Source organism: Microcaecilia unicolor, chromosome 6 (assembly GCF_901765095.1).
Source record: "Microcaecilia unicolor chromosome 6, aMicUni1.1, whole genome shotgun sequence".
Taxonomy (NCBI): Eukaryota; Metazoa; Chordata; class Amphibia; order Gymnophiona; family Siphonopidae; genus Microcaecilia; species Microcaecilia unicolor.
Window position 1 is genome coordinate 137,102,217 of NC_044036.1, and position 25,149 is coordinate 137,127,365.

At 42.4% G+C, this 25,149-nt stretch overlaps 1 protein-coding gene across 1 annotated transcript in view; it reads left to right on the forward strand.

The window, feature by feature from the left end:
- The first annotated feature begins 1,640 nt into the window (after positions 1-1,640).
- Positions 1,641-25,149, forward strand: part of EEFSEC (eukaryotic elongation factor, selenocysteine-tRNA specific) — a 214,031-nt gene continuing 190,522 nt past the window's right edge. Inside the window, 1 exon segment of the mRNA XM_030206082.1 lies at positions 1,641-1,913. Within this exon segment, the coding sequence (XP_030061942.1) occupies positions 1,649-1,913 (265 nt within the window). The 5' untranslated portion in view covers positions 1,641-1,648.

A 25,149-nucleotide genomic window follows, 5' to 3' on the forward strand; every position in this document is an offset into this window, starting at 1 on the left:
AAAATGTGAAGTTTTGGAATCATAAATCTGAATAATTTATTTGACACTTCAATGCAATAAGAATTATTTTCCTTTTGGTACATAGAGCAATAATCACTCTGACTTGTATTGTATAACCGTGAACTTATGAGAATACTCTGGCTTACATAAATGACATGTAACACGGCGTGCATAATGTACTATGTTTCAGATGTTTTGTATTATCTATTAATAAAGACTTCAAAAATTTAAAAAAAAAAAAAATGTAACAACCGGCTCTTGCGAGCCAGTGCAAGCCGGCTCCAGCACACCACTGAAGACAACACATTCCCCCCTCCCTCCCCTGTCCCACACACATTAAACATACCTTTGTTGGTGGATGCCAAAGCCCAATCAGCCAAAGAAATTCAGTGTCCGAACCACTCACCTCCTTTTTGTTTAAAATGTATTATGTATTTGATATATCGCCCTTGAGAAACCTTTCAGGGTGGTTTACAATAGTTATACAAAGCTAATTTATGTGCTTCTGCTGTAATTGGAAGCTGGTGGCAGCATGCCTTCAACTACTGACTCCGGGACTTCCTGCATGCACTGTGTCCATTGAATGCAAATCTATCTCATACATATTTATTGTGGGTTTCCTTAAAATGTGACTGGCTTGGTGTGTCCTGAGTAGGGTTACCATATGTCCGGATATCCCTGGACATGTCCTCCTTTCCAGGGGACTGTCGGGGATCTGGGTGTTTTTTTTTCAAGCCAGCTGATTTGTCCGGGTTTCTAGGCAGGTGGGCAGGCTGGCCTTCTTCCCCTCGCTCCCCGAACCTACCATAGTGTGCCCTGGTGGTCTAGTGGCCTCTTCGGGGCAGGAAAGAACCCCACTCTTTCTTGCCTGCTGCCGCCGCTTCTTTAGAACGACTGCTAAGACCGCGGAAGTCTTATGAGGCCACTGCTTGAAGTCTCAGCAGCCATTTTCAAGAAGCGGTGGCAGCAGGCAGGAAAGAGTGGGATTCTTTCCTGCCCCAAAGAGACCACTAGATCTTTAAGGTAGGTCGGGGAGGGGGAGAAGAGAAGGGGACAAGCTGCTAGTGGATGGGAGGGACCGTGGAGGAGACAAGCTGCTCTGTGGATGGGAAGGAGAGAAGGGAACAAGCTGCTCATGGATGGGAAAGAGATATGGGGGAAAGTTGCACGTGGATGAGAAGGAAAGGAAAGGGGGACATGCTGTTCATGGATTTTTGCTTTTTTTTTTTTTTTTTTTTGAAATATACATCTTTTCTAATTTTGGATTTAGACTAGGAAGAAAATGCATTTCTGTTACTTTTACCCTTACCGGTATTTTCACTCCTTATAGAAGCCGGCTTTCTTAGGGGCATTTTATTTTTTGTCTCTGCAAATATGGTAACCCTAGTCCTGAGAACCCCTGGGTAAGAAGAGGGACCGGGGTGTGTGTGTATATATACAATTTGTGTGTTTTTGTTTTGGTAAGATACAAAGAGGTGAGTTATGCAGCGCTTACCTGACCTTCTCACTGTTTGGGCGGGCGGAACGCCAAGGCTCGCGCCCATAGTTGCAGGAGGGAAGAGACTGGCGGCGGACTCCGGAAGCGCGTAACCGAGGGGGCGGGGCTCGGCGGGCTCCTTTCGTAACCATGGCTGCGGAAGAAGGGAAAATGCCGCTCAACTTCAACGTGGGGGTTCTGGGTCACATCGACAGCGGGAAGACGTCGTTGGCTCGGGCTCTGAGCACCACTGCGTCCACGGCGGCCTTCGACAAGAACCCGCAGAGCCGTGAGCGGGGCATCACCCTGGACCTGGGCTTCTCCTCCTTCGCCGTGCCCGTACCCCAACACCTGGGCGCCAGCGGCTGCCACACACTGCAGTTCACGCTGGTGGATTGTCCGGGCCACGCGTCTCTTATCAGGACCATTATCGGAGGTAAGAGCGGGAGGACCTTAGGACCTGACCGGTGCTATTCACCTGAGCTCCACAGACAGGCTGATAAGTTAAGATGCATCAGTGCGGTGCTGGACTCGGCCCTGAATCAGCTGCTCACTTATGCACAGGGAGGGGGATGTTTCTGAAAAGTTGACTGCAGTTTTTGGAATGTAAGTGCGTTGGAGGACTGGGGTAGGTTTGCCTCCTAATTCACGTCAGACCAAGAATAGTGATCTAGCTCTGGTTTTGTCCCACGGAAATGCGGGTTTAAACTTATTTGGCAAATTAGAATTTCAAGAATGCAAGGGGGGTGGCAAACCAGCACATCGTTTGTCTCTCTGAGTTAACGGTGGCTTGGTGACAACCCTATGACTATCACATACTCTCTGCCTGTCTAATAGACTAGAGGAAAGTCTTTTGGAGGGGGGCAAACTCCAGTCTGGCCCCCAGGGTCCAGCATTAGATCCTTATTCTCAGTCCCTGTGTTATCTCTGAGCACCCTTTTATCTATCCTAATGTCAGCCCCCTTCTGTCACACCCTCTTCAAGCCTTAGCCCCTTTCTGCCACCTGCTCCACATACTAGTCTCCCAGACCCTGCATCAGACCCCTCACCAAGCCTCAGCCACCTTCTCCCACCGGCCCCCTCATTGGCCCCTTCTGTACAGGTGCCATTACAAAATACTGGTTTAAGCCCAAAGATATGACTCATTCTGGGTCAATGGTAGGTGTAAATGAGTGCATCGAAGTGCTATAGATTATGTGCATAGCTTATAGTATTCTGTAGTATTCCCTTGCCAATATGTGGGAGATATGCCCTTGCCCTGCTCCTGTGTTCCCCTTGGAGTTGCATACCATTTTTTATGTTCATCAGTTTTTATTGACAACAGAATTGCAAAACTACAAACACCAGAATGACATATTCACAGTATACTCAACTGATATATCACAATAACAACGAAAATCATTTTCATTTTATTTGGACCCTTATATCCCCCTCCCCTCCTCTACCCCCTATACCCACCCTATATTCCCATATAATTATTTCGCCGGGCACCAGAGTTAAATGCAATATCAATCATAATTTATTAAGGATTAGACTTCTTCCCTGTTGTGTTATCTTGGCTAAGTAGGGGTTCCAAATCCCAAGAAATCTGAGCTTACGTTTATAAGAGCCTCTGGCTTCTTGTGCTTCCCAGGTAATTACTTGATGTACTTGGTTTCGCCAGTGCCAGTATTCTGGCTTGTCTTGTGAAGCCCATTTTTGCAAGATGCATTTTCTTGCTATCAAGCAAAGCTTGTGACACAGCAAGACTTCACCCGCACTGAGCCCCCTTAATGTGTCCTGACAATCAAGTACTACCTGGGCAGGCGTTCCCTGTATACATTTCGGATCAAAAGAGAAAGAAATGCTTCCACCCTCCTCCAAAAACATCTTATAAGCGGACATCCCCAAATCCCATGATATAGAGAATTATCAGCTGAGTTACACTTCAAGCAAGTGGGTGTCTTTATTCCACCCGCTCGGAATAGCTGAACTTGTGAAAAGTATGCTCTATGAATAACTCTGTATGCACATTCTCTATATCCTGCACCACTAATTAATTGGGGGATGTTCTTAAGGTGCGCTGCAATATCCCAAGTAGTAAGATCCTGACCTACATCTACCTCCCAACGTCTCTTAAGCTGAACCAGCTCCTTCCCAGGCACTAATGCCCAAAGTTTCTTCTGTAGATTAGAAATGGAGGGGGCCTCACTAGAAATTTCGGCAAATAGGGTTAAAATTCTCTCTCCTAAGCGAAACTGAAGTGCCACCTTATCGAGAGAGTGAACATAGTGTTTCAGCTGACAGTGTGCAAAGGTGTCACCCCAGCGAATGGACTCTTGAGGGATCAGGTGGTCTAAAAGTCTAGGCTCTCCTGTGTGGTCTACCACTGTCCCCAAGTTATTGAGTCCTTGAGCTTCCCACCGCACGAACACTAGATTTTCCTGTCCAGGTCCAAACATAGGATTCCCTCTAATCGTTAAGAGTTCCGACACCTGTGGATCGCCTCCCAGGTGTTTCCTCAAGAATCTCCATGCATCCCGTACGGGTCCCAGAAGTACGGATTTACCTCCCAGTTGTGCCAATGTTACACTATCTCCATGCAACAATGAGACCAGTTGATAAGGTTTAAACAACTCCCTTTCTATGCCCAAGGGGGTATAGTATTCAGAGACACAAATCCAATCGCGTAGTTGCATACCATTTTATAGAATAGTGCATAGTGTAAATACATGTGCCATACACGTTTAAGTGCTGAGATAGCTGGCATTTACATACATAACTAACTACATGTGTGTAATTATAGTATTGCCCTTTTGGACTTCTGACAGTGTGGCTGATTCGCCTGCATCTTCAGCAGAATCAACTGATTCATTTTCAAAACTCTTCAGCATCACCTTGGAAATTGTTGGAGGGCAGAGCCCAGTTGTGGGAATAGTGGCAGGAGCAGGTTGTTAAGATACGTGATGGTGGTAACTAAACAGTTCCCTCAGCAAGGGATCTATTGCCAGCTCCATCCCTTCAGACTTGTGTGCTCAAACACTCATGGTCTTGCACAAAAAGGTGAAGTGGCCCTCTCAACCTCCCTCCTCACTGCCCTGATACCACACTGAAGGCAACCCTCTGCAGGGGAGCACACCCCCAACTCCACCTAACTTCATATTTTTAGAGCTAAGCTGTCACATTTCTAATCTTTTACATATCATGTGGATGCCTCTGAGCCCCCCCCCCCCCCCCAAAAAAAAAGAAAATTAAAACCAGTTTTAAAAAATAATTTTTTTTACACCAGAATGTTTAACAACATAAAAACAAACGTATGAATAACGTCAAAATGGACACAGACAAAAATGTTCCAGATAAATTGAGGTTCTGAAGAGTAGTACTTCTGATCAGAGGAGATTTGTCAGATCTTGCAAGTCCTTGAAAGGTCACATTTAGAGAAAGTCACCTCCTTCCTCACAGTAAAGAGCAACGATTGTCTGCCTAAACCTGAGCTAGTCACTCCCTGTACCTCAATGTATTGGCACTATCCTTCTGTCCTTTGCAATCTGGTATATGCCAAAACAGGTTATACAGAAGTGGCTGTTTGCTTGCATGCTTGCTTAGCTTGCAAACTGCATTTATATTTAGTTTGGGTGAAACTTTGAAGAATAGGATATGATTTCAAATACTCCAGCTGGGATGAGCGCAAAGGTCAAGTTTTCAGGCACATTTCACAACAGGTGACAGTGCCTATTGTCAAGGGTTCACACTGAGCAATTAGGCAGGAGATGGGAGTCGAGATGATAGGCAACCAAGGTCCCACTATCCAAAGAAAAGGAAAGACATGGAGCAGCTGCTCCCAACAACATCGCTGTACCCACAGACATGTGCTTACAAGCTGCGGGTCAGTCCAAGACCTAAAGTTGCAGTAGCAGCATGGTGTTAATACACACAACAGAGCTTTTATTGGCTATTTCCCTGCCAAGTCTCATCATGGAAGGCACGTCTGAGAGAGGAAAAGGTGCTGACCCCCCCCCCCCCCCCCACACACACACACTCCGTCACTGCCCTTGGCCAGTCTACTACTACTGCTACTACTACTTATCATTTCTATAGCGCTACGAGGCATATGCAGCGCTGTACACCATACACGAAAGATAGTCCCTGCTCAAAGAGCTTACAGTCTAGATAAGACAGGTAAACAGAACAATTAAGGGTAAGGGAATAAAGAGGTGAGGATAAAGAACAGGGCAAGTGAGTTAGGAGTCCAAAGCAGTGGTAAAGAGGTGGGTTTTCAGTTTAGACTTGAAAACGGCTACAGACGGAGCTAGACGTATAGGCTCAGGAAGTCTATTCCAGGCGTGAGGTGCAGCGAGATAAAAGGAACGGAGTCTTGAATTAGCAGTAGAGGAGAAAGGGACAGATAAGAGAGATTTATCTACAGAACGGAGGATCATGCAAATACCACCAAATGTGTTTTGAGCCTGGTATTTCACTTTTGGATTTGTAGGCATAAATGTTTACGCTTAGAGTTCACAAGTAACATGTTTCCAAGTTTATTTAGTGCTTAATACCCTGCACATTATGTAAAATATCTGAGTGGCTTAGAAATCTAAAGGATAGAAAGATAGGTGAGAGAAAGAAAAGGGATGGGGAGAAAGGAAAATAGAACTACAATTACTGAAAGGAAACAGCAGGTTGTCCAGAGGAATAGATAGAGTAATTAAGGTATTTTATAGCTAATGTGTGTATTTGTGAACTCCAGCCTGCTTCACCCAGATCATGCTCCTGGTAATGCATATGGTACAAGTACACATTCTCATGCTTCATGTGTACTTTTATACCCGGTGCTTCACTGAAGGAAAAATGTATCTGCATTGTTATAGTGGAGGGTTTATTTTTGGAAAATTAATTTGAACAGGACACCTAATTTATCCAGTAGGACTACATTGCATGAAGCTTTATTTTCAACAGAAGAAGATAAGTAGATAGTTTTTTTTTTCATTTACAACATGACATATACAATGATTGATTTTTGCAGAATTCCTCAATTTAAGTGTGATGATGGACACACAGTGTTGCCTGCTCAAGCTGTTGGCTTGAGGGACATTTGATTCTGAGCACTTCATTGTAAGGTTTTATATCAAATTATAATAGACTTGGATGGGTTTTAAATTTAAAACATGCTTGAGCAGATAGTAGTAATATATGTTATAATAGCTGAAAAGTTATTGGTTCCCTATAATTTCTATTGGCTATTTTAGAAGTACCATTTTAGTTGTGTATTTCGCCACATATACATAAAAATGATAACATCACCCGCTGTATGTTTTGCAAGTTTTCTGCTTGGAAGTCTGCAAAACAACTTTCTTGGTTGAAGACTTCTGATGACCTGTGACCTTCCAAGTCACATCCTCTTCACCTCTTCCATTTCCACATAGATTTGAGGGGGTGGGGGTGGAGGTCAGGAGCCGCCTATGAATACAGTATTCTGTTCTCGCTCTTTCTGTCACCTCCTTTTCTTCTCATTGTTCTCGCTTTCACTTTGTGTGGAACCAGAAGTAATCTGTCAACGTCATCGCTTTCTTCCCTTCCCTTTTAAAATACTCTGTTTCAAGCTTGTTGTAGAAATATTTACCTTTTCGGTTCTGTGTGACTGGTATTGTACCACTGTATTTCAGTTGGTGCTCTCTTCTAACCCTGGCAAAGCAGAATAATGTCCTCATTGTTGGGTGCCTTAATTTGTCATTTCCAAGTGTTCACTGTTCCCCCTATGAGGACTTTTTTTTTTTTTTTTAACACTCATGGTTACATTAGAGCCTATTGAGAAGCTTCTGGTGCAGGATACGCATCAGTCACCATCCTTAGAATACTCCCTGCAGAAGAGAAACTGAAATGGTCGAATTGCACACCTGACATTGCAGATATCTTTAATGCTGCCATGCCAGTTTCCTTCCTTAACGTAGCTTTGCTGACCCTGTTGCACCTGCACGTATGTTTGTTTATTGGGATTTATTAGCTGCCTTTATGAAGAGATTCACCCAAGGCAGTGTACAGCAAGTACAGTTTAACATAAAACTTACAATTTTGTTAACAGCATAATAATAGTAAAATGACCAAATATAAATACAGTCATTAAGGATGTTATCCAGCAGGGAAGAGTCCTCTCAGCCAAAATGTAAAGAACAAATCCGATTAGATTTCCAATAGAGAATAGCACCAAAATATGACATTTAAAGAACCTTTTATAAAGGGTAGGAGGAGCAACATACATGCAAAAAAGGCTATTAGCTTCATAATATAAAGCATGATAAGAAGCAAGTGGATATATCAAATGTTTGACCCAAAGGAGGCCTGCATGAAGGGGAAACTGCTGTTGTTTCTGCTTCCTTGAGTCCTGTTGCTATCCCTGTCAAATCTGAGCAAATCAAACTTAAAATAGTTGTTTTGATCCATCAGTTTCCACCTCTGTCTTTGAGATTACAGCTTAAATTAGACCTGACCTCTCTGCTGGGGGCTACAGCTTCTTGAGCCTTCATTTTCAGCCTGCTGGAGGATTTATCCTATTTTATTAAATCACACTTTCCATCCTGTGTAGCATGGATTCTGGAGGTTTTTGGCCAGAGATGAGTTTGAACCCTAGTGGATGCTTTTTTTTTTTTTTTTCTGAAAATGTATAAGCACCACCGGCTTTTTGAGGTCTTTTCCTCCAATTTTTGTGATAATTATTTGCAACAAGATATTGAATGATCCACAGTATGCTATTTTGAGAGTAATCATTGTGATGGGCCAACGCTAGGGCTGTAGATTGTAGCTGTCGTCAGTATGGGGTATATGTGTATGTGGAGTGTGACTGCTAGGTGTTGCGATTTGTGAGAGAATTTCCTCCTCTACCACTTTGGGATTTGTAAATGCCAAACATTTTCTATAGCTATCTGCAGTTAGATCTATTTTATCGTTTATTGAATTTAATATACCTCCCTTTTTGAAGGACAAGTTGAGTGGTGTATACTTAATAAAATCAGTATTTTTTTAAAAGCAGGACTCAATAGTTTGATAGGAAAGGGACAATTTGATCGAGAGGTACATAAAATGCGCTCATCCATTCAGAAACTGTGGACTCGCCACTGAGCACCGCTGTGTTTCTCCCTACTCTAAATTGAGGGTTAGATAGTATAAGTCTTCAATGCAGTATGGAAGGTGATATTGGAATGTTCTAACCGGAGATGTTTTGGAAGCAAATTCCATAAAGATGGATCCAGAAAATAAAAGGCAGAACGTCAGGTGTGTATGTGTGTGATCTTATATTCTGTACTTAGCCAGTGTAAATGCTTTAGTAGTGGGGATGCAAGGTCATAGCGTTTTGCCTTACAAAGTATCCTGGCTGCAGTGTTTTGAAGTGTTTGTAAATGCTTGAGATTAGATTTGGTCACTCCCCTGTAAATAGTGTTAAGAGTAATCCTATCTTGAATTGATGTAAGCATAAAATAATGTATGAATGGAATCATTGTCTGTCTGTGTATAGTTATGGACAGCTCTTAATTTTACGAAGAAAGTAGAAACCCATTTTGAGTACACTAGAAATTTGAGACAAAAAAGAAAAAGATGAATCAAGGATAATGCCTAGGTAACGAAAAGATGTAACCGGCAATATAGGCCTATCAAAAAGGATGGAGAGGCGGCCCCAGGAATCTAACAGGCTACTGTTTTATCTGGATTGAGTACCAATTGGTATTCTGTAAGCCAGTTGGCACCCTCACAAAGACAGAGTTGTAGAGGTTGAAGGTCTATGGACGTCCTTGAGGTATAGTGTATTCCAAAAAGAAATGTCATCTGCATAAGAAAACAAACTAATACCATGTGTCTGGATCAAAAGAACTGGTGGACTTAAGAAAAGATTGAATAGAAGTGGTGAATCCTTGTGGTACTCTGCAAGATAATGAACATACTGAAGAGGAAGATGCCGACTGCTTCACTGGAAGTATGAGAATCCAAAAAAGAATACTGTTCCAGTAATACCTAATGCTGCAAGACGATTGAGAAGTAATGAATGATTCACCAAATCAAGCGTGGCTGATAAGTTCAAAGACACTACCAGCACTATACAGCCCATGTCTAAACGACTGTGTAATTCACTAATAAGTGCAGTGACTACAGTTTATGTACTGTACCCTAACCAGAAACCTGATTGTTGTGGATGGAGAGCATTAACTGATTCAATGTAAGATTGCAGTTGGCCAAACACTACAGTTTCAAGTAGTTCAGTGAGAAATGAAGTACATAGCGGAAATACACATACAGCAGTATGTTTCCTTATGGAGAATAGTTTTGTAAGTATTTTAAGGGATGGATTAATGGTGCCATAGGCCCCATCTAGACTCAGACTCAGGTACTGCTCCATTTACTTCCCTTTATCACTAAGTAATTGGCAAAATGTTTCCGGGATCTGAGATTGGGCTTAGAGAAACTTTTTGAACACCCTACCTTTCAGTTAAATATCCTGGGTTACAACCTATGTTTGGTAATAGCTTCCATCCCTTGTGTTCCAGGGGTGTTGAGGAACTGGAATTGTGCTCAGTGAGAGGATTAATTATAGTAACCTTTATTGGTTACTGAATAGTCAGAGAAAGGCCTGGAATAACGAGAGAAAGACCTTGAACATCATTTAAACGAGAGGCCTTGGTAAATATTACTGAAGAACCAGACAGAGAGAGTACGTGCAGACAAGAGTACAGGCGGCTTGATAAAGTGTATTGTCTGAGGTAGGCTGGAATAACGAGAGAGGCCTTTCTCTTTATTCTGGGCCTACCTATGACAATACATTACCGAAGACTCCCTAAATTAAAATAGATGCAGACTTAATCAGAGATTTGTTTTGTTCTATCCGGCTGTGTTGGCGAGAGGAATTGTCCTTGCGATCCTTTGGAAGGGCAGTTGGTCATTTTTTGTTGCTCACTGGCAATTTTCTGGAACTCAGTGTAACCGTAATTTTCTTTGTAGACGGAAGAAAAAAATGACCCAGAAGCACGGAGATATCTGGTACATCCATAGTGACTTACTGATTGAAATTTGCAGTAGAGGAATTCTACAAGTTCTAGAAGAAACCTGATCCCTGAAATGCAACTTAAGGGCACTTTGCATAGCCAAGAAGTCTAACCAGTAGCAGATTTCCTGCTTACTGCTGGTTAATTTCATGCCTACAAAGGGTCAGCACACCAATACATTGGTACAAGATTACCTCACCTTGGACCACCACACAGACTCACAGAAGCATACATAATCACACCCACACGCTGATGCCATATGTTTTTAAGTAAGCTATTTAAGGATCCGCACTGCCTGCCTACTTCTAAAGTAACCAGAGTGAGCATTTAGAGAAGGTAACATAGGGTACAGTGCCCTGTGCGGTTTCTTTCATGTTTAAAAGAAAGGAAATGCCATAAGGGTTCTTCATTAAAGTTCTTGCTTAACCCTCAGGGTTAGAAAGCCTGTGTGTGAAATGTAACAAATTTTTAAGGTTTTGCCATGTCTTGTCATGCTGAACCTTTCACCTTTTGGGTTTGAATTTAGCACCGTCATGACCCCTCTCTTGTTCCTTGCAGATAAAGGTGGGCGTGAGTGTCTGTTTCCACTTTGCAGTTGAATTCTTATAAGGAAGTACATTAATTCAGGCCTGATACATTAATAAAGCCCAAGCTTTTGAACTTGTACAAGAATTAAGAGGGAGACGAGAAGGGGAAATGAGCAAAGTTAAAGCATTTGGGCAGAAAGATGGCTTGGTGTTGCAAGTTTGACTGCAATGAAAAGAGTCTGGGTACATGAAGGAAAAAATGGTCTCATTAGGGGGGCTGAAACCTGGGCAGATTTGGAAGAGGTTTTATTGTGGTGGTGACTTTTCTGGTATATTTATAGGGCTTACCTTGCCTTTTGTCTTTTTAAAAGCAGTTTGAACAATATCAGTGAGCAAGAGGTAAGAGCGTTAACTAACAAGCTTCTCTGTAATTTGAAAAGGGATGGTTGAGCAAGTCATTTAAGGGGAACTCGCATTTCCATATAGATTTTATCCGCTCAAGCGAGGTTGTCTTTTGAAATATCACAGCATGTCTTGTCTTTCATGCTCCATTAATGTCAAAATTTACAAAGTTTATACTTTTTTAAAAAGCAAGTTTGTTAATATTTCATGTCTCCAGCAGGCTATGCCTCTGAATCCTGCAAATTTAGCATCTGAAGCTTCAGAATGTCAGGTTAGAAAATTGTAGAAATCGGTTTCATTGTCATTTACCTTCACAGAAGTTATAAAGAGCAGAGAATCCTGGTGTTAATGAGGAAGGAGCCTAATGGGACTTTACTATAGCACTGCCTAAACTCAATAAAATGCATCTGTCTAAATTAAAGAAGAAAATACTTTGGAAGGCAGGCCTTTCTAAATATACAAAGGTCTTCATAAATATTCAGCTCCTTTTAAAATAAAGGTAAACCACAGGCAGTAACAGACACACAAGAATACACAAAATATTCTAATAACATTTTAAAATGTTTTTTTTTCCCATTCTTTATTGATGGACTTGCTTTCCTTGTACTCTGGTGCTTTTGCATTTGCACAGAGCTGTGGCACCCTGCGTGTTTAGTCATTTCAGTAATGTTTTCTTAAGCCTTTTTCTTTTGCAATCCTAGTCTTCTAAATTCCATTTAAGTATATTCTAAAACAAGTCCCATTTTCCCCACCTGTTCAGTGTAACTTGAACAATAATTGAGTTTAGTAAAAGCAAGATCTAATGGATTCCTATGGACACCTCTGTCTCATTGTGGTCCTATCTCTTTTCAACTGAGTAGATTGATTCCTATTAGAGCATATGCATGTATGACATGTACAGTGAAACAGCACATTTTTGTGCATATGATGATGCTTTTAACCAGAATTCTTTTGGCCCCTGCTTTCCACGAATCCTCCTGTTCCGGCCTTGAACTTGTAAATGTTTTGTAAGACAGAGCAAAGTTCCATTCTAAACAAATGTTCTAATTAATCACCGTCATGTAACAAGCAGGTTTACTGTTCTTTTCCCTTAAACCCAGTTTCATTGAGTGTGAAACCTTAGATTTCACTATTTTAAAGCAGTTGTGTACTTTAAAATAGGCAGTTTGTTTTTCTTGGGGGAGGGGGAGCAATGTCTCCAACTGGGTTAGTTTTGCATGGGCCATGACAGTAATGAACTTTGACCCTAAAGCAGGGCATGTGGAGTACGATCTTTGTCTCTCAAACTTCCTGCCAATGGCCTTTTTTTTTTTCTGTGTGAAAGTCTTTGTGTTATCCACGGTTTTTGAATGGACTCTGTTTCACATTTGTGCAAGATTTCTTCCTGGTTTCGTTCAAACATTTGCTATTTTTATCATTGTCCTGTCATTTATTTTGTTCTGGAAGGATTTGAAATTATTCCCACCCAGCACAGAGTACACAAGAGGGCAGTGGTTGCTTATAGTTGAGGATCCTTACCGGCCACCTACAGGGCACTAGGTCAGTGTTGAAAGACTGGCTTCACAGGCTAGTCAAAATAAAGAGGCTAGATCAACATTTTACTTTCTAACACCCTCCAAGCTGTGGCTTTCCAATGGCCTGTCTTAGGCCAAACACTGTAATCTTTAGGAAGACTTGACATGTTTTGTTTCAAACTGAATCTTTGTTTTCCATGTTTTTTTATTTTTAGACAGGACCTTGTTTATGATATATGTTATACCACCTCAAAGTTTGTTTAGTTCACTGGTTTTAGTTTGTCATTTTTCCCACTCTTGAGCAGATATCATGGAAAAGCTGGTAATAAATTTTATGCAAATATTTGCAAATGTTTAATTTAGTGCTTTCAGCAAAATAAAGAAATAAAGCACAACAGTTTATAGCACATGAAAGTGGTGATAAGTTTTGTGTGTATGGTCTGTTCAACTTTTGTCCTGGATGTGTCAAAGATACTTAAAGATGGTTTTGATGTCTGGCTATTTCTGCTTGGCCACCACATCCTCTGGTGGAATGAGCATTTCAAACAACTTGCCTCGGGGAGAAATCCCCTTAAATTGCCAGTGACACAAACTTCTGAGCATGAAGGTACATTTTATATTGTGGGTGTTTCCTATTAAGTAAATATGATGGTCTATTGAAAGTGTTTATATTGTACTGTGTCACTTATGAATTTGTGGTGAACGTCTGTTTTATGTTCTGCCAACTATATTCGTATTTTTGGAACAACCTTCTTGACATTAACTGTGTTTAAAAGACTTGTGGATAGTAAAGCCAGGTATTATATTCATGTTTCTATCTGGTGTGCTACAGCATAGGAGCACAGTGCAAAACAAAAACTGGAAAGAAAATTAAATAATAAAGCAAACAACATCTAAGAACCCTAAATACAAACTCCTCAGTTCTCTCTTTTTTTATTTTTTTTTTGGTTTGCCATTGTGTAAAGTTATCTTTAAATAGATAATGGTCGTGGTTTTGGGAAAAGAGTTGTTCTTTTGCAGGACATAATGAAATATAAATATCATCTTAGTACATAATAATTACAAGGATCTCAAAAAATTGGGCTTTAATGTTGTTGTTTGCAGTCCAGTATGTCCTTTTTAAAATGTAACGAGTATTTGTTGACTAAAAAATGAGAATTTTGAATTTGTGCACATTGACACTATGTGTGTGTGTTGGTTTAGGGCACAAGTGGGCAACCACAGTCCCTGAAGGTCACAACCCAGTCAGGTTTTCAAGATTTCCACAGTGAATATGCATGAGATTTGATTTTCATATACTACTTCCATTGTATGCAAATAGATCTCATATATTTATTGTGGAAATTTGGAGTAGCTTAATGGTTAGAGCAGCAGGCTGAGAACCTGGTTCAAATCCTGCTGTGGCTTCTTGTGATCTTCAGCAAGTCATTCAACCTTTCATTGCCTGAGGAATAAACAGATTGTGAGCTTTCTGGGGACAGAACAATACCCAATATACCTGATTTGTAAACCACTTCAATAGCTTTGAGGCTTGCAGGTGGCATAAAAGAAAGAAAATAAATACATAGTTGTGCCAAATCTCCCTTTTTAGGCAGTTACAAACATTGTGGCTGGACCAGGCCCATTGCAGTTATATATACAGGCCTAAAGGGGGCCTGAGTTTTATATACTGGATATAGGCCCCACCTTGTCCAGGCACCAGCTCACTTCCAAAGTGGCTGTTGGGACCATTTGTATGAAAGCACAAGTGGGACAGCAGGTCCTATTTAAGAAAAATAATTAAATAGCCTGGTTTCATTACTGTACCAGCTGAGAATTATGCACTGGGTTTTATCTTGGAAATATAAAGTTGCTATTTCCTTAGCTTAGTATGTCTCCAGCTGTTAAAAAGGAGCAGCATTTTGTATGCTATACATAACTTCATTTTCTTTCAGGGCCTTTGCAAGAAATATCTGGTTTGTAAATTTAATTTTGGTGGCTTAAAGCTGAATGATATCTAATGAGAGAATGCAAAAAGGATTAAAAATATATTAGACTAAAATGTTGACCATAAAAAAACTAAAGTGCATTTCCACCGGAGTAAGCAGGAGCTGTTAAGTGAGCAGGCAGAACGAGAAATCTTTCTGTATTTGAAAGATAAGTTGGTCTCTCTGGATCTGTTGGGCAGTTCCAGCAAGCTGAAGAGCAAGGATAGAGTTTTCTGTAGTAATTTCCAACTGGGTTCTTATCAAATTAAATACTAAGTCTCACGGTAAAGAGTTGCATGGGGACAGAAATTTCATGCCCACTAAGATTCATTTCATCCCCACCCACCCCTTCAATTAATCTCCTCCCTCTACACTCACATTCGTAGGTAATTCTTTCAGGACCCCATCCATCTACCCTCAGACTCATAAGTAATTCCTTTAGGACCCCACCCAAACTTTTTCCATCAGATTCTAGAGTGTATAAATATTAAAAGACAATGGAAAAACATTTATGTCTTAAGTCTGTGCAGAAACAATGAGTGTTCCGGGCCTCAGTCTGGGGTTCCAGCTGCCTCTCTGGTCATTCCAAGCCTCATTCTGGTGCTCCAATAGCCTCTCTGTGTCTTCCAAGCCTCACTCTGGCATTGTGAGAGGTTTTGACTACACTCCCATGGAAACCCTGTAGCAACTTCTTCCATCCCCATGGGAAGCTATAACCATGGGATTCCCGTGAGCCCCATTCTCATACAGTTCTCTATGTCATGGTGAAACGGACCCCAAGAAATGCAGTGAAAAGCTTGGAATAGAAAGTAGTACAGTTAGGGAATAATTCTATAAGGAGGTGGTAGGAAGGTGCGCAAATGACGTCTTATTGAAGACTGAGTAGTGGGAAACTATGCACCATGATTTGATAGTGTGTACTGTACCCGTGGGAATGAGCATGGGCAGAGCGCACAAATATGTGCATAAATGATAGAATCCTCTCATTTATGTGTGTTCATACTAAAATCTAACCATGAGCATTTACCCCAGCTGTCAAGTTGATGTAAGTGCATTTCTGCCACTTGTACTAGTATTTTATGAAAAAAAAAGTAGGCGCTTACTTTTCTTTATAGATTAGGTTTAAAATAGGCTCCTTTATTACAGGCTTACCCTCATATTTTCAGTACCATGAAGAGAATCCAGTGCAAACAACTGTTCTGATATTTTTTTCCTTGAATGGTTCACTTCCAGAAACAAAATACAAGAGACTGAAGAGAAATTATTCCTTCCTATTGTTCTTATCAGTTCTGCATTTGTGCAGACTATCTAATCTCTTCTACAATACTTGGAGTGATTAGCATCTGAATCAGGATCTCTGTTGTAAATTTGAGTCCGTTTTTAGCTTGAGTTCTCCTTAATACCGGTAACGGGTTCATTGTAACAAGACCAACAATATGCCTGCTTCAAAGTGATAGAAAAGTACGGTGGTTTGAGGGGAAAATGGGTCAGCATAGGACAACAGACAGCTTATATTAGCATTGGGCATCAACGATAGCAAACAACCATCTGAAATTGTTTGTGGTTTAGAAGTCTAGGTCTTTCATCTGAAGTGTTGTTACCCCCCCCCCCCCCCGACATTTCTGCCTTTGCATCCCATGCATTTGCTCTTGTAAAGCAAACTCTCCAAGATAGTCTCCAAAGTATGCAAAAAGCTGCATTTGAAAGACAGAATCAGAACTATTATGTCTTTTTTTTTATTTTATTTTTTTTAATTTTAAGAAGCAAGGAAGGAAAAACTAAAGATTCCTTGTTGTGCTTGGCTGTGCCCCGATCTGAAGACAAAGCTCAGTTTCTCTTGCTGACTAATGTCATCATCGATGGTTTTTCCCACAGAGCAATTTTGTCTCAATTGAAACCCCCGCAATCCTTCATAGGTCCGTGTTCTGAGATTAAATCTTATGCTTGGGTGGAATTTTAACGAGGGTAATTGTTTCCTCTTTTCAAGTCTGTGGGCACTCTCATCAAATATGTGCAGAGAAATGCAACATTTTTGTTTTGTAATGGGACGGCATGAGGGACTACCTAAGATTTTTGACTGGCATCGGGATGTATTGTTGTGTTCTGGTGCTGATCATCTTCTTTGGACTTTAGGCAAAATTGTTTAACAGAACAGGTAGCTATCCTGCTTATTTTTGAACGAGAAGGCCGGCCATCTTCCGACCCAAATCGGGAGATGGCTGGCCATCTCATAAACCCGGCCAAATCGGTATAATCGAAAGCTGATTTTGGCCAGCTTCAACTGCTTTCCGTTGCGGAGCCAGTGAAAGTTCAAGGGGGCGTTTCGGCAGTGTATTGAAGGCAGGACGGGGGCGTGGTTACCAGATGACCGGCTTTGGCCGATAATGGAAAAAAGAAGGCCAACTCTGACAAGCACTTGGCTGGCTTTACTTGGTCCATTTATTTTTAGGACCAAGCCTCAAAAAAGTGCCCCTTCTGAGCAGATGACCACCAGAGGGAATTGGGGATCACCTCCCCTTACTCCCCCGGTGGTCACCAACCCCCTCCCACCCAAAAAAAGAAATTATAAACATTTTTGTGCCAGCCTGAAATGTCATACCCAGCTCTATCACAGCACTATGCAGGTCCCTAGAGCAGTTTTTAGTGGTTACTGCAGTGCACTTCAGGCAGGCGGTCCCAGGCCCATTCCCCCCCCCCCCCCCCCACACACCCGTTACACTTGTGGTGATAAATGTGAGCCCTCTAAAACCCACCCGAGACCCACTGTACCCACATGTAGGTGCCCCCCTTCACCCATAAGGTCTATGGTAGTGTTGTACAATTGTGGGGAGTGGGTTTGGGGGGCTCAGCACACAAGGTAAGGGAGCTATGCACCTGGGAGCAATTTGTGAAGTCCACTGCAGTGCCTCCTAGGATGCCCAGTTGGTGTCCTGGCATATGAGGGGGACCACTGCACTATAAATGCTGGCTCCTTCCACATCCAAATGGCTTGGATTTGGCCGGGTTTGAGATGGCTGCCATTAGTTTCCATTGTCAGCGGGAAACCAATGGCAGCGATCTCTAAGTCTGGCCCAGATGTTGAGATTTGGCTGGCCCCAACCGTATTATCGAAACGAAAGATGGCCGACCATCTTGTTTCGCTAATACGGTTGGGTATGCCACTTTCCAGGGCTGGCCTTGGAGATGGCCGCCCATATAGATGGCTGGCCCCGTTCGATTATGCCCCTCCACGTCATGCCTCAATCTGCTGAACTACTTATATGATCTATCACAAGGGTCCCCTACTCTAGAAAAGATTTGTTTGTATATTAATGCCTTTCAAGTATTTAAACGTCTGTAGCATATCTCCCCTGTCCCTTCTTTCCTCTTGGCCATATATATTCAGGTCTTCCAGTCTTTTCTCATGTCTTATGGCGCAAGCCCAATATCATTTTTGTTGCTTTCCTCTGGCCTGCTTCTAGTCTTTTTACATTCTTAGCAAGATACAGCCTCCAAAACTGAACACAAGACTCGAGGTGGAGCCTCACCAGTGACTTGTACAGGGGCATCAACACCTTCTTTCTTCTGGTTGCTCCTCTCTCGATGTAGCCCACCTAGAATCCTTCGCTATAGCCACTGCCTTGTCACACTGTTGCTTTGAGATCCATGGATGCCATCACCCCAAGGTCCATCTCCCTTTCTGTACTTATCAGCCTCTCACCTCCTAGGACATACGGCTCCCTTGGGTTTCTACTCCCCAAATGCATCACTTTTTCACTTCTTTGCAGTAAATTGGAATTGCCAAACATTAGACCATTCTTCTAACTTTTGCAGATCCTTTTTCATGTTTTCCACTCCCTCTGGGGTGTCCACTCTATTACAAATCTTAGTATCATCTGCAAAAAGGCAAACTGAAGGTAAGGAGAAATTAGGTCCTACCTGTTAATTTTGGGTCGTGGTCACAAAAAGATTGATCATCACTGATTGCTTGCTTGGTCGATTTAATTTCCAAATCTTATAACCTGCCAAATTGCCATGGGTCAAGGTGGGGTTCAATCTAACATTTATAGTAAACAAAAACATAATCACAGATTCAGAAGAGACATGGAAAATAAAATGGCTAATAAAAATAAACACTTCTGAATAAATAGGCCTTTAAAAACCCTTGAAAATTACCATCATCTGCATTATGTAGCACAACTGACAGCATGTTCCACATGGGAGGTGCATAATGAGAAAAGTACTACTGCTACTACTACTACTTATCATTTCTATAGCGCTACTAGATGTACGCAGCGCTGTATACTTGAACATGAAGAGACAGTCCCTGCTCGACAGAGCGTACAATCTAATTAGGACAGACAAACAGGACAAACGAGATAAGGGAATATTAAAATGAGGATGATAAGGGTTCTGAACAAGTGAATAAGGGTTAGGAGTTAAAAGCAGCATCAAAAAGGTGGGCTTTTAGCTTAGATTTGAAGACGGCCGGAGATGGAACTTGACGTACCGGCTCAGGAAGTCTATTCCAGGCATATGGTGCAGCAAGATAAAAGGAACGGAGTCTGGAGTTAGCAGTGGAGGAGAAGGGTGCAGATAAGAGAGATTTACCCAGTGAATGGAGTTCCCGGGGAGGAATGTAGGGAGAGATGAGAGTGGAGAGGTACTGAGGAGCTGCAGAGTGAATGCACTTATAGGTCAATAAGAGGAGTTTGAACTGTATGCAGAAATGGATAGGAAGCCAGTGAAGTGACTTGAGAGGGCTAATATGAGCATAACGACACTGGCGGAATATTAGTCATGCAGCAGAATTTTGAACAGATTGAAGAGGAGAGAGATGGCTAAGTGGGAGACCTGTGAGAAGGAAGTTGCAATAGTCTAAGCAAGAGGTGATAAGAGTGTGGATAAGGGTTCTGGTAGTGTGCTCAGAAAGGAAAGGGCGAATTTTGTTGATATTATAGAGAGAGAAACGACAGGTTTTAGTATGTGCAGAGAAGGAGAGGGAGGAGTCGAAGATGGCCCCAAGGTTACGAGCTGATGAGACAGGAAGGATGAGAGTATTATCCACAGAAATAGAGAATGGGGGAGGAGGAGAGGTTGGTTTAGGGGGAAAGATAAGAAGCTCAGTAGTGGCGTAGCTAGGTGGGACGCAGGGGGAGCGGTCACACCCCTAAACAGCTGTTTTGAAAAAATGGTGCCTATGCGCCTCGTGGCAATAAATATTTTTTTTTGCTCCCTCCCAAGTCATCTTCTGCCCGTTTCTTCCGTCCCATCCGCGTGGCCACTCTCCACTTCCCTGAAGCCTTCTCCGTCTTCCCCCCTCGCAGCACCGGCTCTTGAGCACAGGTTAGACTAAACTTACCGTTGACCAACAGAGCCAAAGTTTTCGTAGACTGGAAACACACAAGAAATGGCCAGTTCGTTATGTGTGTCTGAAGACGTGAACGTAAACAAGACATGAACACTGTTGTGAATTAAACAAGAAAACAAGTACTTTATATTGTGTATGTTGCTTATATCAGAGGTGGGGTGATATGATCTGAGCAAGCCATTCAACTGTATGCAAAATCAACTGCAAAGAGTAGAAGCAGATGATTTAGAAGGTCGCTCATATAGCTAACTCTGCCTGGCAGCCTACATGCTCCTTGTGTTATCTGGGTCAGTGTGGAAAGGCCATGGGAACTTGAGAAACAGGATGGGCATTGTTACAATCCATGTTACCAATTCCTTACCTGTAACCACTTTGGCTTAATTTCTGTTTGTGGTTTGTTTGTTTTTTTAAATATCATTCATTACAAAATTAGCCTCTCGGATAGACAAAGACAAATTCCTTCTAGGATTAAAGACTGTGTGTAAGGGCTCATTGTCAGTCTTTTCTGTAATTGTGAAGGACTTGACACTTGGACAGCCTTAGAAAATTGCTTTGTTTCATTTGCTTATTTTTAGTAGCTTTTCTGCCAGCCCTGGGAGCACCTCTGCACCAGGAGGGGGAGGGGGGATTCTTGTCCTCACCTGCTCAGATAAAAGGAACATGAATGTTCTACCTGACTGTACACCAAGGAAAATAAGGCATTAGCTTTTCCTTTTTGACTTTTCTTTTTTTGGGGGGAGGAGGGGGGGTGGTAAATCGTATTTTTGATGGAAAAGCCACTCTGTCGCCAGCCTGTCCTGGCCTAAGTAGGCTGGCCCTGCCATGAAACAATGAACACATTCAGGCACGACTCGTGGTTTTAGTTATTAAAAAACAGAGCCGTCTGTCTCTGCCTGGGACTTTAATCATAAAGATTTTATTCCCTGTCCCCCAGCACCCTCACTCTCTGCCCCCCCCCCCCCTTCAATCTTTTGTTTGTGAAGTGTGATGCTACAGGGTATGCGGGGCTGGCTGGCGCTTTAGAAAGGTATTGTGTGTTCCCTGGTAATTGTAGATGTTTTATCCGGTGCTGGGGAATGTGCTTGTGGAAAAGAGGTGAAATGAGGGACAAGGGGTGAAGAAGGGGTAGAGGAGGAGAATAGACAAAATAAACGTGTCTTTATAAAACCATTTTTGTTTTAGTGGTTAAATTTTGTTTTAATTGCAGATCAGCTGAGCTTACTGTAGTTTGAAGATTGCTTGATATTCTTGGTGTGTGGCTGCCTCAGCACAGTTTCTCTGGCTTGTTACGTTGCTTCCGGCTATATGTGACACTTATTTATCTACCCCTGCTGATGACTAGTTAAGTTACAAACTTCACCAGCTAAATTTATTTTTCTAACAGATTCGCCAGCATGCCCTTAAACCATATACTTGAGTTGAAGATTGACTATTTGCTTAGTAATCGGAAAATGCCTGGTGTAATGAAAATGTAAGGGTCCTTTTACTAAGCTGTGGTAAGCACTAGAACGCACTGGCTGTAGCTTAAAATGACTTACTACTGGTTGCACTCAGTCATCCTATAGTAAATTTGAAATCGGCATGTGCTAACCACGCTTAAAATTTAAAAAACATTTTTGAGCAGAGGGACATGTCTCGGGGTGGAGAGCAGGCACTTCTGCGCTAGTCAGTTAATGCAGCTACATTTACCACATGCTAACTGATTAGTGCAGGATTATCGTGTGAGCACTTAGTACCTACAAAATCGGTGGCAGGCAGTGCTAACCTGATAGCTGTTGTTTTAATGGCAACAGCGCATGGCTATTATTGCAAAAAAAATGGAAAATCTGGCCATTTTACTGCTGTGGGAAAAACCCACGTAAGAGCATGCTAAGACCACCTTATTTTGCAGCTTAGTAAAAGGACCTTTAGTGAAATAACTGAAATTGATTTAATTTAATTATATTCCACATATCTCAATACATTTGAGCTAGGCACAATCAGCACATACAATACAAGTAAACAATTAAAATGAAGACAAACAATACGTACAGCAAATCATAAATTCTAGTTTAGAGAGGGTTGTATAATCTTATGATTTGAGTTATAATACAGAACAGGCAACTGCTCCTAATACTGTGGTTTTACTACTATGAATTGGCCACCTCCTAAGTCGGTGATTTTCTACCTTTTATGTCTCATGACATATTGACAAGGCTCTAAAATTGTGAAGGCAGACCATCCCACAAATTCTCCACATACACCGCTCCCACACACACTCTTATCTCTCTCTCTCTCTCTCTTTCTCTACAACTCAGCTTCTTTTCTCTCCCTCCTCTCCCTCATTTGTAGCCTAGCATCTCCCCCATCCTCTTTCTTCCCTATCCCCTTATCCTTCTCTTCTTCCCTTCATAGTAGGCATCGTCCCCCACTCGCTCCTCTCCTACCTCCTCACCCCTCCCATTCTTTTCCTCCTCCTATAGTGAGCGTGTGAAATAGTGAGCGTGTGAAAAAGTGTGACAAGAGGATCCTGGCTAGTGTTTCTAACGGGCCGATGATCAAAAGTAAATGTGGGCACTAGCGCCAGACTACTGCCCACATTTACCAACTAGGCATGATGAGAGGGCCCTGGCGCAACAAACAACGAGTTCGCCAGGGAACACCGCAGAGCTCATTTAAATTAGATTTAAATAAGCTCTGCAATATTCTGCCCATATGATCAGAGAACAGTGCTCTGATTGTGTGGGCAGAATAATGCCTTAACCCTACACCAGCATGGAGCTGGCATTAGGGTTGAGGCTTCCTTCCCTGTTCCCCCTCCCCCCCATCTAAGCCAGGCACCCCAGGATGTTACTGTCAGCCTTGGCTGCCACTGTCAGTCCTGGGGGTCAGTCAGTGGACCCTCAGACCCCCCAGTGGCTAAGGCCCTGGTGGCCTAGTGCCTCTCCAATCCCCCACACCTCCCAGACACCTACACAAGGGCACAGGGGTGCTGGAGGTCCGATGAACCTCTAACTCCCTACAACACAAAAAAACTCCGTGGTGGCTCAGCTGGGCAGTCCTCCCCCCACTCCCCACCCACTCTAGTGGTCTAGTGACCCTGAACCCTCCCTCCTGTACCTGAAGATGACGGAGGAGGGAGTAGCACTCCCTCCTTCCAGCGCTGACTCCAAAATGGTACACCTTGCCCTGCTCAGTGCATATATGGTAGGGAAACCCCACCCAGCGCATCCCAGGATGCACTGGGCAGAGCGCTACCATTTTGGAGGCGTGCTGGGTATTTTGGGGGTGGGGGTGACCTACAAGGTCAGTATGTTTGAAAGGCCAAGGCTTTGTTTTTGACAGGCCAGACCTGTCAGACAACTTCTGCGGGAGGACTGTAATCCTCCTCCCCCCCCCCCCCCCCCCCCCGGCAGAAGCACCCTGATGATCGAAGCTATTAGTGTGCAGAAATTTGTGTTCTATAGCTTTGATCATTGCCCTGTGCTTTTCTGCACTAATTTTACAATGGTATTAGGAACAGTGTGGAGGTTTTGATCATTGGCCTGTAAGTACTGTAACAGTGATGTGCTAAAAAAAAAAAAACTTTTACAGATGCGTTTATAATGTGCAGACAGTAGTCATTAGGTACAAAAGCCAAAGTGCCACCCCCAACAGCCACTCACCAACAGCATCTGATGTGATGTCACCCTCCCCTGATAATCCCTTGACAGCATCTGGATTTTGGCAGCTTAGATCTAATTCTAAAAAATTCAGGGTCATGCATTTGGGCTGCAAAAACCTGAGGGAATGATATAGTAAGGGGGTAAAGATCTTTTGTGCACGAAAGAGTAGCGGGACTTGGATGTTATCATATGTGATAATCTTAAGGTGGCCATACAGGTAGAAAAGTTGACAGCAAAAGCTAGAAGGCTGCTTGGCTGCTTAGGAAGAGGAATGGCCAGTAGGAAAAAGGAAGTGATGATGCTCCTGTATCAGACTCTGGCGAGACCTCATTTAGAATATTGTGTACAATTCTGGAGACCTCACCTTCAAAAAGATATAAACAGGATGAATCGGTTCAGAGGATAGCTACTGAAATGGTCAGTGGTCTTTGTCATAAAGCGTATGGGAACAGACTTAAAGATCTCAATATGTATACTTTGGAAGAAAGATGGGAGAGGGGAGATATGATAGCCATTTAAATAATTACGCCACATAAAGGCACTGGAGGTGAGTCTCTTTCAACTGAAAGGGGAATGAGGGGGCATTGGATGAAGGTGAAAGAGGATAGACTCAGAAGTAACCTCAGGAAATACTTGTTCATGGAAAGGGTGGTGAATTCATGGAATGGCCTCCTGATGGAAGTGGTGAAGATGAAAGCAGTAGGGAGAATAGATGGATAAGTCATATGGTCTTTATCTGCCTACATTTTTCTCTGTTTCTGTGTTTCCCTGGAACTGCCTCGAGTGCAAGTAAGCTCAATGCAGTTATAAGCAGCTTGTACAAGTAATCCCCCTGTCCCCTCCTATACCTAAAAATACCCAAACTAGCCTAAGTTTAGTTTCCAGCTATAGACGGTAGCCTCAATTCCTCTTCTTGTTAAAGTACATAAGCACCGCCATACAGGGAAAGACCAAGGGTCCATCAAGCCCAGCATCCTGTCTCCGACAGCGGCCATGCCAGGCTTCAAAAACTAGGACCCCCCCCCGCAAAAAAATTAATAATGTTCAATGGACTTATCATGCGCCAACTTATGGAGTATCTCTAACTTCATGCCATTTTGCATAGTTCACAATCTGGTTTTAGGCCCTCTTACAGTACAGAAACTGTGCTTACTACTCTCTTATCTAACTTTAGGAGAGAATTAAGTTTTGGCAACAAAATATTGATACTTCAGTTTGATCTATCCAGTGCCTTTGATACTGTTGATCATAATATTCTTGACT